Below are 18421 nucleotides of genomic sequence, written 5' to 3'. Positions count from 1 at the left end.
AAGCCGTCATTGGAATACGGTATCCACACTTCCAAAAGCATTAATGTACTATTTCCTCGGTATTGAAATTCAGTATTGATGGGGCTCAGCAGAAATATTCAAAAACAAGTGTGTAGCGTTTGCTTCTCGCCGTCTACAGTCCGGCAACATGGCTGAGCTTCATATCTGGCCTGGAGCATTCCACTATTGCGACGCGTACGTTGCCGCACCGTTAGTCTCACAGTGTCATGAGGTCTCAGGTCACGTCAGGTGGAATGCGTCTACGAGACTACGAGTACTTCATTTGTATTGAACAATAATGACGCTCTGAAACTCCAAAGTCGCAAGCCGCTCCTGGTTACGGGCAACTCAGCGACTGTGTAGAATCAATTCATGGAAATGATGAACATCGACGTCAATCTTTCTATCCCAACAATCGCTGAGAATACGTGCGAGATATCTACGTCTCTTTGATCTTTCCTCAAGTTCCCCCTTGAACATTTGGTCTGCTTTTCTCAGATGCTTTTCAGCCAACGCCCTCAGAATAGCCCTGGTCAAGACTCCAGCGCATGGCTCCTTCAAAGAACTAACGGAACCTTCAATTGTGCCCAGAGCTTCATCCCAACTCGCTACTACCGCCACCTGTTCCCACATAGGCCAACGGTCACGCCACTGAGAATCGGCTTCGTCTTCGCATGATTCACTACTTGCTTCGAGGAATTCCAAGTCTGATTGCAGTAACAGCGGAAGAAGCTTGCCGGCCTTCTTGGAAGCCGCAGCTACAGAGATTGCGCTATTGCCTGACAAGTCCCGTAACCAAGGATTTGCATGATGATGCAACATGCATGCCACAGTCCCTAAGATCGCAGAAGAATGGCTTTCAGTGTTGGAAACCAGCAATTGCAATGGAGTTGCGCCCTTAGCGTTCGGTTTATTCGGATCAGCCCCTCGCTGGAGCAAAATCTGCACACAGTTTCGAACCGGAGATCGCTTCGATAATATTGGGTGCTCCAACAGCTCATGTAACATAGAGTTTCTGGCTGTGGTGACGCTTCCTGATATAGGCGAAAGCCTCGCAACCCTACAAAGGGCTTCTGACAGAGCGAAGGTCGCATTGGAGTGATAGCCTGGCAAATATTTGAAGTATCCGGGAACAAGAGGCGTACCGCAAGGGAGAAGTGTTTCCGGATGTGCCCCTTTCTCTATAAAGAGTTGGATCTCGCTGGCATGTTGTTCCTCATGCAAGAACGATGCTGTTGCTTGGAGTCTGCTGATATTGGCCAGGTAAGCCTGCAACGGTGTAGTTCCATTGGGCAGTTCTAGTGCGACGTCGGCTCCGTGGGAAAGAAAGTGCTCCAAACACGATGAAAATTGTGAGGTATGTGCGTGCTGATGTTCAACGAGCAAGTGGAAAGACGTTGCCCCGCTGTGATTAGGAGTATTGAAATCGCAGGCTGAGCGCATCAGGACTTCGATAGAAGACGCAATCGATGCGGGGTCTGAGTCCGCAACGGCTGGGAGTAGTGCTGTATGAAGGGGTGTGTTTCCATGGTGATCTTGCAACAATGGCTTTGCCCCAGCCTCTAACAAAATTGCCAGATTGGCACTGTTTGACACAGCCGCATGCAGAGGACACTGTCCAAGGTGCCCCCTAGCATTCACATCAGCGCCGAATCTAATCAAATGATGGACAATGATTTCAGACCCTTTACCAACGGCGTTGTGAAGAGGCTCATTCTCAGCAGTGTCTTTGGTATCCACAGGAGTACCGCGGTCGAGAAGACATTGGACTTTCTGGCTGTCTTGATTAATGATGGCGTTGTGCAGCTCCGTTTTGTCATCTTCTCCAGTGTAGATGTCGCTTGATGGATCAGGAAAGTTAAAGGAGAACTCAGGCGTGGCAATGATTGCTGATGGTGTTGAGTTTGTGCTATCGTAGCTGATACTACCGCTGCTGTTCGAAGTAGACGATACCCTTCGCGAAAGACTTTCCGAAGAATGAGTGAAATGAAGTCTTCTAAGAGAATCAAGAGAATTTATCAATCACCTCGGAACTGTTGATGTAGCTGTACTGCGACGGCGCCCAAAAGGCCTCGCTCCCAAGGACGCGGCTGGGTTGGATTCGGCACGATATCTCCTAAGCCCCCACTCTTGTAGCTTGCTGCGGTACGAACGTTCTCTGTGAGTATCATGGTAAGTACATTGCCCATTGCCGGCCTGTAGTTGCTAAAAGCACAGACTTACGAGGCACTGAATCCATGCCGCCCACGCATGATCCTCATGACATCGTCGAGCGTCTTGTTCCGAACATGGTAGAGATCATGAATGTCCGCCTTGACAGGTTCCCAGTCGATTGTCATGTTGAACAGTCGAACGATGCAGCCATGCCATGTGCTTTGTCATTGAACAGAGGGCGCCAGTGGGTGCCACGAGTCAAAGGTTGCGAGTTGTCGAGTTCTCTTGTCCGAAAGCGCCCTTGAGATGTGGTAGACGGCTGCAGGCTCAAATCAAAGATCGCTGCGCACGGGATACGGGAGAGTTCTTTTTGGATCGAGAATGCTTGAGACGAGACGCGAACTGCGGGAGGCTCCGAGAGGTTCTTATCAAAGGTGAGCATTGAAATTCGATGTTTCGGCAGCGCCGCAAGAGGGGGCTGCGTATCCTACACCATAGCCCCTCCTTGGTGGCGATGTCTGTGGCGTGGCTGTCTAGCTGTAATTTCCCGAAACTGCAGAAATACCTTGCAGCGTGCTTGTGGGAGCTTATGGACAATCTTACTGGTACTTTGGCCGCGGGGTGCAGTAGTCGCATTTTGCAGTTTGATTCGTTGCCACTCGCCCCGAACCGCAGCCTGCTGACCAACTTCGACTGGTACTCTACGGGTGTGAGTGGTCCCAACCCGTGGGGCAAATGGACGTGGCGAAATGCTGAAGCATTGGATTTCGCCCGCTATCGTATGATGTCGTCATTTTATGGCGTTGAGAGTGCAAAAAGAGAACCCGACAACTGTTGTGAGGTTTTGGGAGGCGGTTAATAGTATTATCGCAGCTTCTCCAAATCTGAGTAAATGCGGCAAAATTGCAAATTCAGATTAGATGTGTCCTGATGACTGTCAACTTCAGCATTGAAGTTATTCGGCATTGCCTACTGCCACGAGACGGAACATGATGACCTTGTAATTTGCACGGAACGTTTGATCATGGCGAGGACGTACAAATTAAGCCGTATGTCTTCGACATTTTGAGGTCCGAAAAGACATGGATTCATTGTCCTCCGAACTTGCTGTTGTCGGCTTGAAACTCTAAGAGGAACGAGGTCATCACTGCGCAATACCTTGAGCCAAGCAAATATTACGCGAACATGAGGTACGTGTTTGCAAAGCTCCTTGACATAGGCTTTCCCCATGTGGAGGAAACAGCGTTGGTGAACATACATCAGCGCACACTTACAAGTTTATGTCATCATGGTCATTGACCTTGGACGTTGCGACTGACATGATCCTCTGCAGTACCCATCAAAACCCCAACGCGAAACTAAAGCCTCTCTCTGCCGAGAATCTTTCGACGCATTTGGCTGCACCACAACACGGCGCGGACTACCTCAAGCACATTCAAGAGCAAGATCGACAAGTCATATTGCGGGGCATGCGGGCATTAGGAGGGAAGCGCAGCGTTGGGATCGAAGAGAAGGTTGCAGTCTCTGAAAAGGGCATGAGTCCAATGGAAAGGCTTTTGGGGCAATCTCAGATCGTGTCGGACAAGCAACGTGTCACAAGCAGCCACCATGCAACGAAGCCAGACTCTGATTGACTCCACGGGTGCCGCCAATCAAGTCTAGTTCTGCATGCAGGAACCTTAGAAAGTCCATATACCATCAGTATATTCAAGATATTGCCAATGAAGCCTCTTAAACACATCAACCCAACCTGGGCGAAATGCAAAATGTTGCCCATCGGTGTTGTTCACCGCTGTTTCCCTCATTTCACTGTTGACCATTGCTAGGCACCTAGGTACCTAGGCATCCATCCAGGCACTTCCCTTTCGGTCATCAATTGGCGCCTGTGAAACCTGGCAAGAATGTAGGCAACCAAGCAGGCAACGCATTCAGGAGCCGTAGGTGGCAAATTGCATGTTCTGGCCAATCACGAGCCTAGGCAGGTTTTATTTGCCGGTCCTCATAGGCACCAAATGTTTCCTTTTTCCATTTCCTCCACCGATCTAAATTTGGCCACCAATCATGTATTTCAGCACGAGGCCGCCACCTAACAACAAGATGTTCCCTGCCACTGGCCCCATCATACTGAGAACACTGAACGGCACCAACCATTTGACCTCCACAGGCTGCCGGACGGCATGATACAGATACCATGGGGAGGTGACGGTGAGCCATGTTGAAACCCAAAAGTAGCCTACAATCTTGTGCCACAGTGGGACATTCTTAGAATCCTCTGCACCCGCAACGCGGCGCCACACTTCCTGAACCCCGTCTTCAATCATGATAGCCACAGCAAAGGAGCCAAAGAAGGCCAATGTTGGCGCTTTAAGAGATGGCTCCCAGCAGAACATGTCGAGCATAACGTGGACTAGGCCCGAACCCATGAATACTAGAGCGATATTGAAATAACGCTCCAGACGAGAGGGTCGAGGAAGGCGTAAGAGGTCCCGGCAGATATAGTTGCTGACTGACGTGAGAAACCAACGACAGTGTTGGTGCCAAAAGACGCTACGCATGGCTTTAGTCACAAGACTTCAACGCGGAGACTGTGTGAAATCTACTCACCTCCAAAAAGCTCGGATCGTGTATGCATCCCAGATGCTTCCAAAGAGAGGCGGCCAGTCCTCCGGAGATGCCGTACCGCTCATGACAGAAACTACTGATAGCACTCGATAGACGATGTCCATTGTCACTCGAGCCGGGGCTAGCCAGGAGATTAAGCCAACAGCCACCCGGGCTCCCCACTGCTCTGCGTTGGCGTTGGTGCACAGGAACTCTTTACCGGGACCAAAGAGCTTCTCCGCATCTTCCAGTGATGTATCCAAGGACGAAAGATACGTGAAGTCGAGAAAGAGGTACTGCCAGAAGATAATCTGCAACTGTCGCGCCACCCACGGCCCTTTGCGCAATTTTCCGTTCTCGGTATGCTTGTCGAGGCTCTGTGGAGCCGCATTAATACGTGAGATCTGCCATGGCGTGCCGATGCCTCGCAAGTTGAACATTAACCCAATGACGCCCCGAAGTTTGTGAACAAGCCCATCCGACGGCTGGTAAATATTTCCCTTCACGAAATCACCGGTATCGAGCCGCGTGAGGATGAGGAAATTGCAGCTTTGCAGAAGGACGAGACAGAGCTGTCCCATGGCAACGGTGTTGAGAACATAACTCGTTGTTATACCAGACAGCTGCACGAGTAAATGTCTAGCGATGAAGGGGACGACGGCGATCCAAGCGTATCTTATCACGGAGCTGGGGCCAGATTTAGGCGTCGAGATGAGGATTATCGCCGAAGGGATGCAAACGCCGAGAAGGAGGATTGCCGCCTTCGCGCAGCTGACGGCGGGGGTTTCTCGGTCGAGAGGCGCCATCATCGCTTCTCATATGGCATTTCGAGTCAATTTAGTATCGTGGGCGGTGAGATGCGTACGAGCAAAGTTTGAAAATGGTTGGAGAGCGCGTGTCGTCTTTTTATCCTGTTCCCCTGACTAGGTAGTGTGGGGATAGGACAGGGAACACTGAAAACGGCCGCTCCACGTCGGCTGTCACTGTTCCTTTCGAGCCCTTTCAGGGCTCGAACGAAGACGCGCTATGGGACTTTTGGTCCCTAGGATCCTCGCGCGCTTTTCCCGAATGACCCTAGTTTGAGTTCGCAAGTGCTTATGCCAGCGGCTCTCTGGAGCTCTGTTTGCTGGGATTTTGGCAAACGCCAAGGCCCACATCACTAAATTGCCATTGTCCCATCCAAGCCAAGGCCATTGTCGTCTTCCCAGAGAAGACTCAAGATCAGATCTTCACCGCCAAAATCCAGTGTCCCGAGATCGAGCTGAGAAGTGAGTAGGTTCTCGGTCGCAACTGTAGCTCCTGCATGCATGTTGTAGTTGTGATCTCTGGCATGGATCCGCGTTCCAGCATCGTGCCGGCTGCTTTCTGGGCTGCTTGACGTGTTGATCGAGAGCAGTCGTTCGACATAAGGGGCGGCGGTCTTGTCGCGTCCATGTACAGAATGGCCACGATAAGTCTCTAGAGCGTGCGAGAAGCTCGTTAGGACGCGATGATACTGTCCCGCTTGCGGACTAAGACGTCCAAGGAACTCCAGTACTCGCAGCGTGTTGCGAAATGCGGCGCGGTTGTTTACTCCTGTGTCTTGGTCAAGAAGCGAGAAGCCAAGAATGAGACCGGCGGCAAATAGCCACGCTCTAATGATTTATAAAGATTAGCATGGTGCGGTTTCGACATATGAATGGTAGTACCCACTTGAGAATGCACATGTTTCCCATGATCACGCCGGTGTCTAGTGCGTCGGAACACATTTCAGCCATGTACGCAGCCGCGTCGATGCAGACTTTGGCCAGCTCCGCCGTCTTTTCGTTGTCTTCACTCACAAGACAACCGTCAGTCACCATCCCCGCCTCGACTCGACCATCAATCTGAGGCATGATATGCTGGATGAGAAACTCTCGTGTCGTCGTAATTATCCCAAAGTAGTACGTGCAAGCGACGTGAATGTTGCCGATTGTCGTCTCTCGGTCCGACGACGGCCGGGCTCTGGCGGATGCATGTCTCAGCCCTTGCCGCAGTGCCAAGGGTAGGTTGCTACTCCAATCGCGGATCTCCTCTAGGAAGTCTTCAGCCACCACGAGGCCGAGGTGGCCTTTGTCCGTGAGTTTCTCCACTATTCGATTCATGATTGGGGAGAACTGGCAGGCTGCTGCGACCGACTGGCTTCGATGGTTGGCGGCGACAGGAGTTGTTGAAGAGCCCCCGTTACTGCGCCGCGGCAGACTGCTGGTCGGCCTTCCGAGAATTGAGCTGCAGACTACATCAAAGAGTCGAATGCTGCGGTCTATACGGGATCTGTGATGGATGGTCAGGGCCAAGAGGCAAAGTAGAAACTGAGAAGATTTACCTCAGGCTTCGCTCCGCTTCCGATAGCGACTGGAACTGGTCCGACATGTGCAGGCCTAATACTGAGGCCGCTTTGGTCGCGACCCCGAGATACATGAACGCCGCGTTGCGACGGCAGGCACCAAACATGTAGAACGCCATCAAAACGAACCCCCGCGCCATATTCAGCGTGAGATCTGTCAAGAAGCCCTGGAACGAGAGCGTTCGCGCTTGCGAAAAGTACTGGAATGCTTTCGGCATGTCTTCAGGACGACCTCGACATTGAGCGCCGATGGCAATCATCATGTACAGACAAACCCGGCCCTCGATGTCTGTGGCGAAGCCGGTGCTGGAACTGCTGACGCTCTTCTCTCGTGGATGAGTTGCATCCACGAGCGTGTCAATCTCGGACTTGTCGAAGAGATCCAAAAGACCGCTCGACTGTAGAGGTTAGCCATTGCGATGAACACACGTATGAGAGGTACTCACGGCATCTGAGAAGAGTTGAATAAGTTCTAGTTTCTCTTCATCGCTCATGTCGTCCTGGAAGCTGTCTGGTTGCTGAAGCGGCACCTGCGCCTCGAACATGCGATGGCCATTATGGCTGATGGTGAAGCCATTGGAACCGAGGATGTTGCTGAGGCTGCCTCTAAGAAACTGCAGAAACGAGATAGCTGAGGCATTGCCGACGAAGACTGAGAAATAAGTTATCGTCAGTTGATTGAATTGAACGCAATGGGGCAAAAGACCGGCTTCTTGATCTTACCCTTCTCCCCACTACATGTGTGCATCATCACCGGCCGAGGACCTGGCGGTGCACTCGACTTGTTCAAGTCCCTGGCATTCGAATTGGCATCACGATTTCGCGATGTAGGCTTTGCGCGCCGTTGTCTCGGTGAACTTGGCCCATCACTACGACTCTCCAAACTGCCTGGCGTAGTCTGTCGCTGATCCGTCCTGCGACGCGTTCTCGCGCGTTCAGAGTACTCACACGATGCACCGTTGCCCCGATTCACGCAGGGCAAACACGGCGATCCTCCGTCGCATCGTTTCTTGGTGGAGCGGCACGCGATGCATGCTTTAGCCGACCGCTTCCGGTCCTCCGGTCTAACCGGTGGGCGGCCCATAATGTACTGAAGGCAGCGGCGGGCCCGTTCAGGCCGAGCGGGTACGGGAAATATGGGGCCGGGCGCTGGCGCTGGAAGGTCGATGTTTTGGAGAAGTGGTGCGGTGGTGCAATTGCCGCTTGACGATGTCAACCGAAAAGACGTATGATGTTGCAATTATTCGGATGGGAAAATGACCCTCCAGAAATCATTCTAGGAGGAGAAGGACCCTGTAAAACCGCAACACCGTAAATCCGCATGTCAGCGGCGGAAGAGATAACTTAGTGAAGCGCCATTGGAAGATGGCTTATCTGAGGATATTGGGAGGGTCGTTGACCGGGATGTTTGCACTTTGTGGGTGCTCGGCCCGCGCACCACCCCATCCGCAGGTTTGCAATGCGGCACGTACGAATGGAGCTGGTTTACTAGCGGCTAGGTTAGCTAGGAGTTGGCATTGTCCATCGCTATTTAGTGTGAATCAAGAATGTCATTTCGCAACCTAAACCTCGATTTCGGCCGGCGCTCGGTCCGGGAAAGTAGTACTGGGGGATAAGTTGGAGAGGCTTATCGCCACATGGGACGATCATGCGTAGTTGGCTTTATGTCAACCACAGGGAATATTTATTGCACTTGATACCCATTCTGACTTGAAGTGCGCCTCGGCTTACAACCTTATCTTCAAGTACCACACCGTATTAGAACACAGCCTTCTCAATCATGCCTTACGCCGACATCACCAAGCCTCCCAAGCCTCTGCCTCAAAATCATCTAGAGGCTGTGGCGGAGGGCATTTCTCTGCTTCTACCACTCTCACGGCGAGGAACTGGCCCCGGCCTAATCCTTCTCGTGCCCTCCCTTGACAAAGCGCTCGCTATCGAAGAAGGAGTACCCTCTTTGCCAGTAAAATGGGCTGAAGAGGGGTATACCGTTGCAGCCATTGAGCAAGGAGCGTTGAAAGGAAACGCACTGCAGGCTTTGCAGACGGCCACAACAGCTCTCAAAGGCAGCGATAAATGCGAACCCAAAGATGTAGTTGGTCTTGCTGGTAAGTCAAATAATAAGTGCTTTGTCGTTGAGTTACAGTGTCTGACACAGCTGCAGCGTATGATCCAGAAATGTGGAACTCGATTGCAACATCAATCTCAGAGTTCCCCGAGATCGTCAGTGCTGTGGTTTATGCGAAGAGCTCCGACAAGAAGTCTCTAGCTCCATCGCCTGTACCAGTAGCATACCACTTTGCTGGGAAGTCCGAAGGAGATGCTGAGCGCTCAAGCACCCGCATGGAGTACTTCTACCCAGCAGCAAAGTCTCACAAGTTCGCGACGCCGTTTCAGGACCATTTCCACTACAACACCGAGGCCCTCTCTCATACCCGCAATCTCACACTTCTGAAAGGGCAGATGAAGAGCCCCATATTTGATTTGGAGGCCATTTGGGATGAGCATACGTGGTATGAGTTTGCGGACAGATCAGTGGAGCACACCATGAGCACAATGGTGCAAGAGCCATACGTGAACCACGTTCCCACAGTAGGTGCCCTCGATATGTAGCGTCGCAAAGTTGATCACTGACTTATTTTCTCAGCTCACCGGTGGTGTAGGCCGCGGCCCGCTCACCAATTTCTACCGCCACAACTTCATCTTCAACAACTCAGCAGACACCGAGCTCGAGCTTATCAGCAGGACGATCGGTATTGACCGCGTGGTGGACGAGTTCATCTTCAAGTTCACCCATGAGCAGGAGATTGACTGGCTGTGAGATACACACTCCGAAATACTTGGACGATATGGCTGACCTCCTTCCCAGACTTCCCGGAATCCCTCCGACGGGTCGCTCAGCAGAAATACCCTTCGCGGCGGTCGTCAACATCCGCGGTGATCGGCTGTACCACGAACACATTAGCTGGGATCAAGGGACGGCGCTGACGCAACTTGGGCTGTTGCCAGAGTATCTTCCGTTTCCTGGTGGGGAGTTGGAGTACCGGGTTCCCGTCGCAGGGCTGGAAACGGCGATGAAGCTGAGATCTCGCCACTCGGTGCAGTCAAATGAAATGTTCAACTTCAAGACGAGGAGTCGGAAGGACTCTGCACAGTCGTAGTCCATATGAATAACACACGAAAGTTGATGAGCCATCATTCCTGCCGGGACATCGGAAGTTACTCAGGGTACTGGCCTTTCTGCACCTCGCTTCGTCTTGCTTGAAGTTCTGTTGGGGAAAGTTCATCTTAGAACATCACTTGTTTCCGCCGTGTAGAAAGGCGGGACCTGGGGATGAGGCAGCAGTGGTTAGTGCTGTGGCTCGGGAATCACGAAGGGCCCTTCCTTCACTTTTACCCGGAATCTAACGAGCCACCACTTCGGCCGGCAGAGGGAGGATCTGGATGGGCAGCCATTGAGAATTGATACCTGCCCACCTTCCTCACTCTTCTTTTGATTTCTTTATTCTACTCCTGTTTTCATGGCGTCCGGAAAGCTTGGGAAGCTGAGACGCAGAGTGGTTCTAAAATGAATATTCTTTAGCGACAGTTCAAGAAGCAACCAGATGTTTGCAAAGCATTAAACACGGTAGTCGGAAGACGACTAGTAGGTTTCCGATTTCCTCCAGTGGAAGATGCATTGTCATAGTACGTACTCAGGAGGGTTCAAAAACTTCATGGCACCTGATCAATGAGAAAAAGTACTTTGTTGAATTCGCAAAGTCCAAAGAAGCTGAAACTCAACCTAATACGTGTTCGCGTGTCTGATGAAATTGTAGTGAGTACGAACGTATGAAATATGTTACAAGGAAAAGGAAAAGTCTCTTAATCAAGCCGAACATTATCGTGTTCTCCGTGATCACCAATTCTCTGTTTAAGTTTATTCTTGGAAGCTTCCTGATTAGGGCCGTTGCTTCGAAAAAGTAACGATATCCAATCAGATCTAGAAGTTTCGTAGACCCAAACAAGTGACCGAAGGCCAGTATCATTTGATTTTGGTTTAAGTCATACAATGTTGACTTCCAGGTTCTTGGACAATTACGTAAATGCTTTTCTGACAGCAAACCTGTTTGACCGTAAGACACGTATATGGATGTCTCTGAGCTGTTCAGACTAGTTATCAATACCTTGTGCTGTCTCCCTTTGTCTTCGCTTCTCCTGCTGCCAAAGTGGTTTGTGTGGAAATGTTTTGTTTGAGTGTCAAAGGCTTCTGAGCAGGATTGAAATTTCTGGAAAGAGTTCCATAGAGTATATTGATTGTTCTTCAACAATACACATTGCCTACGTACTTTCCGGAATACACATTATATCTTGAACGTCATTCGCGCTGCCGTTTTCCAACACCGCCAGTCTTGAGCAGCCCACTAGTCCTATCTGGTCGTGTAGCTACTCATTCATCTATCACTATCTCAAGATATATTTGTACTAGCCAATCCGTCGGAACATTCTAGTCAGCTCGAAGTGGGTTCTATAATGTTCACAATGTCCGAAACCACTCAGCTTAACAACAGTGTGGACACGAAAGCAGAAGGCACCTCGAGCAAGGAAGAACTCATGGCTGTTTACGAGCAGCTGAAGGATGAGCCTGGCCTCAAGTCCGTCGTCACTGCGGACGATCATGAGCTTCTGGCCAAGATGTTTCTTGATAGAAAGAGCCTGTCGCAAGAAGAGGGAGAAAACGCAGCGGAGGATGCTAAGGTAAGTTATCATGCCATTCTTTGCCAACTCCTCCCTTGCCACCACTGTCGAATCTGGACTTCACAGATGTGTGCTTTTACTAGAGGCCCGGAGGCGGTTGGTGCAGTTCTTCTTGTAGTGACATCTGCTGACAAACGGTTCAGAAACTATGGCCTGCTTTGGTGACACTTGGCATGGGCCAAGTCCTCACAGGAAGAGTTATGCGCATCATCTCCGAGGTTGCTGCTAAGCTACCTGAGGATTGGATATTCGAAGACGAAGCGATGGGTTTGTGGTTGTTTCTCATGGTGCGCGAAGCTGAGAAGCATGAGGGGGACCAGACTCTGACCACTGAGTGAATGAGCGGGCGACTGAATAGTTACGGGTTTCTCATACCGGAGGACACGGCTAGACCACCTTTTTGGAAGGACATTGTTTCCAAAGATATGTATAAACCTAGACCGCGGCGAAGCAGCTGATTCGTGTGTTAGTTGAAATTCGACGGGATAACCGGATCACAGTGTTTTCACAATGTCAAAGCCTCACGCCAGAATATAGTCTACGCGAGGGCGGAACCAGAGTTTCTTGGCTGTTGGTCTGATCCCCAGAGACCGATCATCATGGAATAGGGTTGTTGTTTTATTACACCATACGGTTCATACGGTCCATGCGATCCATCCGGCCCATCTCGTAACTTTCATTATGCCCATCGTAATCACTTCTCGCGTCGTACTGCACCACCACCTCGTTTGTCTTGACGATCTTGCCAAACTCCACCTCTTCCTCATCCCCGAGGATGCTCTTGTCGCTTCGGTCGTCTGCGAGCTTGTCTTTCCTTCTGACGGAAGGCTTGCGTGTTGTCGTCGTTACTGTGACAGTATTCGTACGGGTGATGCCACCGCCGATCTGAGACCTGCCTGTTCGGGTACCGGTGGATCCGCCGTAGTATTTGCGGGCGGTGCTGGCGACATCGCGGACGAGGACACGGAGGACGGGGATGGAGGCGGCGGCGATGGTTACGCCGGACTCGCAGGTTCCCCAGATGACAAGGTCGCTGCCGTCGTCTGCAATATCGATCAGTCGAAGGCATCAAATCATAATGTGAAAGACCACTTACACGTAAAGTCACCCGAGAGGAGAGTGGGGATGGTCGTGCACTTGACGATCGCAGTTGCACCGGCACTGGAGATCGATCTTAGCCGGAGGTCTGGAGGAATGGAGCGATTGTACCCACAAGAGACCCATACTCATAGCGATGGCAACGCCGATCTTCTCCTTCAACTTCATTTGGAGTCCCCAAACCAACTTCCATGGCAGCATGGCCAGGAGGATGTCCATCAACGCGGAGTATCCTAGACTTCCGTTAGATCATTTCCGCAACAAACTTCCACTGGCAACATACCGGCAGCAAAGACACCGTAGTACGCGGCAACCTTTGGATCCCAGCACTTTCCAGGTAGATCAGGATGCCAGTTCTTCTCGATCGGTGCACACTGAACCCAGCCGGCCATCGCGTTGAGCGCCATCAACAGGTTCATGCTGACGATGGCGAACCAAATCAAATGTCGTGTCCAACCCTTTCCTTCGATCCTTAGAAGCGTCATCGCGAACGAAGTCTTACTCCACACCGCTGCCGAAATCGATATCGTGCTGGAAACCTGGCCATTGAGGCCGATCGCCGGGAAGTTGACGGGGTTGATCTCGAAGACATGCTTGCCAAAGCCGAGGGAAACGTTGACCGAACTCAATATCGCTGTGATTAAAAGGGCGACCTGCTCGATGTCAGGCTTGGCTCACGATCGGCTACAATACCGATCGAACTCACCCATGATGCTATGAGCACATGATCGTCCCACCACAGACCTCGATGCTTCTTGAACTTGCAGTACACTCTCAGAGAGAGGAAGAAGGCCGCAAGCGCAACCTGAGACCAGACCACCGCATTGATCGTCGGGCCGTAGTCTGCTGGCCGCCCCATTTGACCAGCCAAAGGGTTGAAAGTGGTGATAGGCCCACGCACGTACCAGACGTCAAAAGAGGGTTGATGGAGGAAACAGACCAGCCGTTAAACGAAGGACGCGACGCAAAAAGCGGAAAAGGGAACGTCAAGAATGGCAACGCAGCGAGCGATGGGGTATCAAAAGGTAAAATAGATACAAAAGAAGGCAAAAGTGGGAAAGAGGGAATGTAAGACGGTCGCATCCACCGGGCGTGTGGGGGACGACTCTCGAGATATGCAACATCGGTTGACTTGGCTATCCACTCTTGGCCCTTTCAGCCTGGCCGCCAGACCCTGCAAGCCCGACATAACCATTCCGCTGGGCTGCAGATTGGCCCTTCCCTGGTCTCGCTCCCGGTATGGAACACAGATGCCGGTGATCGACTTGTAAGGATGAGACGATGATCACGCAAAGGTGCTGACTGGATGTAGGGTTGGCCCCGGTTTCACATAAGGAAACCGGGGAAAAAGAAGGATGGGCGTTCTAGAAGAAAAGAAGCACAGTCACTCGTCTCAGCGTCTGCGGTGGTGGCCTTTCCATGTGGCGTGTCAGGAAGGCGGAGTCCAGCAGCTGGGCATGACAGAACGCCAGACGCCGTTCATAAAGGGGGAACTGGTGTCTCTGCGTGGTGGTGTGTGTGCTGTCATGGATATCCTGTTGCGTGTTGTGGGGGACGAACGACGAGACACTAAAAGAGGCTCATGACTCGACGTGCAAAGAAAGTTGGCTGTGTTCTGTCACTGCTGCGGGCACGAAGTCTGTTGGCGGAAAAGGTAAGTATGGGGGAGAACCTGTGGTCTTGTCTCTGTTGTCCTTTGCTCGGGTTCGGTGTCGAGAAACATTCGCCGTCAAGTTTTACTTGCCGAGAGTGGAAGGGGCCCCGGATTGGGAAGCTCGTCGTTTTGGATAGACTGCGCCTCGCGTCTCTGTTAAACTGGCCGCGGGAGCAGCCCCGGCAGGGGTCGGGTAGGTGATGAACCCGCCCTAGCGCAATAGTCAAAAATGATGGCTTAAATTGATGAGGAAGGTTACATTGACGTCCATCTAAGCTGTGCACGTCGCATTCTGGATGCTGGATGCTGCCCCTTAAAGTTAGGCAGACCGGATGGCAACCACAAGGCGTGCATGCGGCCAAGCCCTTCCCTCATCACCCCCCTCTTTGGAAGATCATCGCGGGATCGTATCACGAAATTCAGAGGAATCCCATAATCTCGCGTGGGCGAACGCAAAATCTGCCGAACGTGAGCTGCTTTGCCGTCTTTCCCAGAAAAACCTGGCATTTCGCGATCTGTGCAGGGATGTTGCCCGAGTCAGAGGCTTTCGGGCTGCAGGACGGGAATCGTCCGCCGCCCCGAGACCGGGTCATCTGGCAGGCGCATGAGCGGACGTCGTCTCAGAGTGTCAATGCGGACAGGGAATTAACCTTTATCGCTCATCGGTCATCGAACGAAAAAAATGAGAGAGCCCCGGCCACGATTCTTGCCAAGACGTTGCACCGCTGGACCAATCGTATGGTAGGGCTGGGGGTGACGGGGGAACGGTGTTTCAACCGATGTTATTTCGTCACCAGGTTGCTATTTAGGGGGAAACAGGTGGGTTCCAGTTTTTCGGTGTGGCCGTTCTTGTTAAATACAAGCACATTGCCTGCTGCTGCAAATTCCAATTCCTGATGTGAATCTGGCGTCTTGACCAACTGCCACGAGCTTCTTCCGTCGGTCGGATGATCTTGCGCACTGAAACGCGACATCTTCGCTCTGCTTGGAACCGTTAACAGCGTATTATGGACGGGCTACTCCGGCGCTGCCTTTGGAAATGATGCACAATCGATTCAATTTTAGGTTTTCTTTTCTCGGGTCTCTATTACGGATGCATCACTCCTGGCCTAAATCCAAAAGATTGACTCCACGACTTGGCTGGTTTCCAATTCCACCTAGGAAAGACATGACTTATCAAACCCAACGATGAAGCCCAGGTCAACTGGCAACACCAAAAACCTTGCCATTGACAAAATGAATTCTTGGTAGTTTGCAGGTTGTTTCCGACAAGGACCCAAATTTCCAGTATTTCTGACACCCTGTTTCTTCACAACCAGCCAAGGTCCTCGCAGTAGCCCTGATTAGGATCAGCCCTACGTGAAAGAAGGCTATCAGTACAGGACCACGGGCAAATTATTCGAAGAGTGGCAAAGACTTACATGTATTCCCAGTTCCAATAGCCTGTTTGCCCGCCGTGTTTACAACCGTATGCCTCCTTTTCCATGCCGTTCATACACTCTTTGGTTTTGATAGTGTTCGTTCCCCAGTTGATGTACTGAAATGCGTCAGTGATGATACTATGGTTTAGCTGGACATTGAATCGATGTGCAGTAGGACAAACAAAATGTTTTTGGATCAGGTTCCATCGGCGCCAGCCTTACCTTGAGCATAAAATCCCACTTCAGCCCATCCTTTTCTTGCATGCAAAAGCGACGTTGCTCCCCCTTATGCCACTTCATTTTGCCCCCACCCGCAATAGCGTTGCAAACAATTTCCATACGAGTCTTCTTCTTGAGTTCTTTTATCTCCTCCTTCAAAAACTTGCCCTTTTCGGCTGTCATCCCGCTGCTGAAGCATATTGCGGCCACGGTAGTAGCGGCTAGGATCATGAAGATCGCGGCTGATTTCATCTCGGCAATACGGTGATGCTGCGAAAGTATTTGCTGAAGATTGAGGCAATGTTGAATGAACTTTGAGTTCGAGCGTCTGGTTGATGTGTATGATAGTGATGAGAATGTCCTACATAAATACAGATACACAAAGCTGCTTGATACCGAATGACCCGGTGTTCCATGAGGTATTGTTGCATTCTCTAGAATCATATAAGACGTCATAAAAATAGCCGAGTGGCATTGGACATTGAATTTCGTATCGCAGGCTTAGGCTGAGTAACCCAACCAACAAAGACAGGCATTTGTGAATGATAGTTTTCATTTTACACTCACTGGCGACTGACGTATGCTTGAGGCGGTTGGTAAATCTGCCTAAGTTTCAGTGCTTCATTTGAGTCTCCCTATTCTTGCCAGATTATGTTGCGTTCGGCCACGTCATGACCATTACACGCGAGGGGATAGAACCAAGGATAAATGGCCTGGAATACGAAACAGATTCTATCAATACGGCGGTAAAATCAAGGGAATATTTGATGCCAAGGTGATACCACATTTCACTGCCTAGTCTCGTGTAATTGTAAGCTCTGGGGATCTCTCCAAATGGTCTTCTGACAAAGAACCATAAGCGAAGGAAGGGCGATGATGATCACGAACTTTGAGTCTCCATGTGTTACGTTGAATAACGCAAGGAGACAAACTGTTACACTAGAAGCTATGTAGTTAATGATCAGTTCAAGGAAATAACAAAGAGTCCATCTTTTATTGGCTAATGATCTGGATGCTTATTAGGAGCAGTTCAATAGGATATGACGCCCAAGGGCTGGTGTGCACGCATGATCCCATTCTTTGCTACGATGTCGCCAATCCTCTCATGCCTCTCGCCATGGAAACCCTCATGTGCCCGACAGCCGGGGGTTGTTCCTTGCTGGTCTCAACGCCCACTACCATTCTCATAGTGGTAATGTTGACGACAACTATAGACCAAAGACAGTAGGAAAGCCGGATTGTCTCTGAGACACATGACAGCCCTAGGGGATTGGGTAGTTTCTTGGTGTTACCAAGATCACCCAAAAGAACCATAGCCAAAATACTTAAAGAAGCTGCTGGGGGCTAGAGACCTAGGAATTTGTGTCTGTAGATCATATGAGCCTCAAATTCGCTCTGAAGTTGGTCTTCTTGTCATTGTTTGTGACGAATTCAATATGTATCTGTCCTGGCAAATCCTCATATGGATCGCAGCATTGATTTCCACCTCAGTGGCTGGAGTCATTCCCACGAGCGACGGCAGTCACTTCAACAAGGAATCGGACCTCATTACAAGCATTCAGCAGGAGCTTGTTGCTCATGGAGCAGCACCCAAAATCGAGGAAGTCACCAAGCTGGCCGTGGCTACGGCCCTTGGGGAACGATCAATGTAAGTTATCTATCGCTTTCTGTTGTATGAAGGACAGACTTCTGATCATGATTGAAGTGATGCTTCGATTGAAGCATCTTCCAGAGACACGGGTACGATGGTTATCGGCAGCAACCCAGTCATTGACGTGGTGAGGGAAAGCCCGGAATCAATGAATGATCCCCAGTCATAGTAAGGTTTGATTCAGATGTATCCGATTCCGCATTGAACCTTGCAGTGCAGATTAACTGATCACACCTGATATGACAGCGATGTCATCGTTCGAGACCTTGATGGAAGCGGTGTGACTAATATTACAATGGAGTCGCTTGACAAGAGATCCATCGACTGGATATGGGATATCTCAGGTTTTAGCCGAAAGATGATATGCTGTGTGAGCACCCTCCCCCTTTTCGATCTCCAGCAGATGCAATCGGGTATGGCGGACTAATCAAATTTGACCTAGATCGCTTGCATTGCTCATTGCAGGACTCTCGTCATTCACAGGATTGTCGGCAGGACTGCCCCAGAGGCGATAAAACAAT

At 50.8% G+C, this 18421-nt stretch overlaps 8 protein-coding genes across 8 annotated transcripts; 3 read left to right on the top strand and 5 right to left on the bottom strand.

Moving 5' to 3' along the window:
• Positions 1 to 1562: 1562 nt before the first annotated feature.
• Positions 1563 to 2339, bottom strand: CGCS363_v014147 (uncharacterized protein; the record flags this gene model as incomplete). Its single annotated transcript, XM_036645996.1, has 3 exons — positions 1563 to 1630; positions 1692 to 1933; positions 2224 to 2339. 3 exons carry the CDS (start codon positions 2337 to 2339, stop codon positions 1563 to 1565), a joined length of 426 nt encoding a protein of 141 aa, XP_036488207.1.
• A 1857-nt stretch (positions 2340 to 4196) lies between these two features.
• TRI7-0 (Acetyltransferase TRI7) lies at positions 4197 to 5561 on the bottom strand (the record flags this gene model as incomplete). The annotated part of the gene is made up of 2 exons (XM_036645995.1): positions 4197 to 4701; positions 4759 to 5561. The coding sequence occupies 2 exons, from the start codon at positions 5559 to 5561 to the stop codon at positions 4197 to 4199; spliced, it is 1308 nt and encodes a 435-aa protein (XP_036488206.1).
• A 353-nt stretch (positions 5562 to 5914) lies between these two features.
• CGCS363_v014145 (Filamentous growth regulator 27) lies at positions 5915 to 7868 on the bottom strand (the record flags this gene model as incomplete). The annotated part of the gene is made up of 5 exons (XM_036645994.1): positions 5915 to 6389; positions 6448 to 7047; positions 7100 to 7518; positions 7567 to 7772; positions 7844 to 7868. 5 exons carry the CDS (start codon positions 7866 to 7868, stop codon positions 5915 to 5917), a joined length of 1725 nt encoding a protein of 574 aa, XP_036488155.1.
• A 1032-nt stretch (positions 7869 to 8900) lies between these two features.
• On the top strand, positions 8901 to 10281 carry CGCS363_v014144 (uncharacterized protein; the record flags this gene model as incomplete). The annotated part of the gene is made up of 4 exons (XM_036645993.1): positions 8901 to 9228; positions 9285 to 9712; positions 9768 to 9937; positions 9990 to 10281. The coding sequence occupies 4 exons, from the start codon at positions 8901 to 8903 to the stop codon at positions 10279 to 10281; spliced, it is 1218 nt and encodes a 405-aa protein (XP_036488154.1).
• Positions 10282 to 11641: 1360 nt separating this feature from the next.
• Positions 11642 to 12195, top strand: CGCS363_v014143 (uncharacterized protein; the record flags this gene model as incomplete). The annotated part of the gene is made up of 2 exons (XM_036645992.1): positions 11642 to 11857; positions 12001 to 12195. The coding sequence occupies 2 exons, from the start codon at positions 11642 to 11644 to the stop codon at positions 12193 to 12195; spliced, it is 411 nt and encodes a 136-aa protein (XP_036488157.1).
• Positions 12196 to 12478: 283 nt separating this feature from the next.
• CGCS363_v014142 (uncharacterized protein) lies at positions 12479 to 13814 on the bottom strand (the record flags this gene model as incomplete). Its single annotated transcript, XM_036645991.1, has 5 exons — positions 12479 to 12900; positions 12954 to 13018; positions 13071 to 13188; positions 13239 to 13608; positions 13662 to 13814. 5 exons carry the CDS (start codon positions 13812 to 13814, stop codon positions 12479 to 12481), a joined length of 1128 nt encoding a protein of 375 aa, XP_036488156.1.
• Positions 13815 to 15918: 2104 nt separating this feature from the next.
• On the bottom strand, positions 15919 to 16501 carry CGCS363_v014141 (uncharacterized protein; the record flags this gene model as incomplete). The annotated part of the gene is made up of 3 exons (XM_036645990.1): positions 15919 to 15964; positions 16031 to 16146; positions 16253 to 16501. The coding sequence occupies 3 exons, from the start codon at positions 16499 to 16501 to the stop codon at positions 15919 to 15921; spliced, it is 411 nt and encodes a 136-aa protein (XP_036488720.1).
• A 1184-nt stretch (positions 16502 to 17685) lies between these two features.
• CGCS363_v014140 (uncharacterized protein) lies at positions 17686 to 18327 on the top strand (the record flags this gene model as incomplete). The annotated part of the gene is made up of 3 exons (XM_036645989.1): positions 17686 to 17897; positions 17955 to 18068; positions 18147 to 18327. 3 exons carry the CDS (start codon positions 17686 to 17688, stop codon positions 18325 to 18327), a joined length of 507 nt encoding a protein of 168 aa, XP_036488719.1.
• Positions 18328 to 18421: the final 94 nt, after the last annotated feature.

The sequence above is a fragment of the Colletotrichum siamense genome (assembly GCF_013390195.1).
Source record: "Colletotrichum siamense strain Cg363 chromosome Unknown KSG_Cg363_contig10, whole genome shotgun sequence".
In the NCBI taxonomy this organism is placed as follows: Eukaryota; Fungi; Ascomycota; class Sordariomycetes; order Glomerellales; family Glomerellaceae; genus Colletotrichum; species Colletotrichum siamense.
This window is presented reverse-complemented; position numbering and strand designations above follow the sequence as displayed.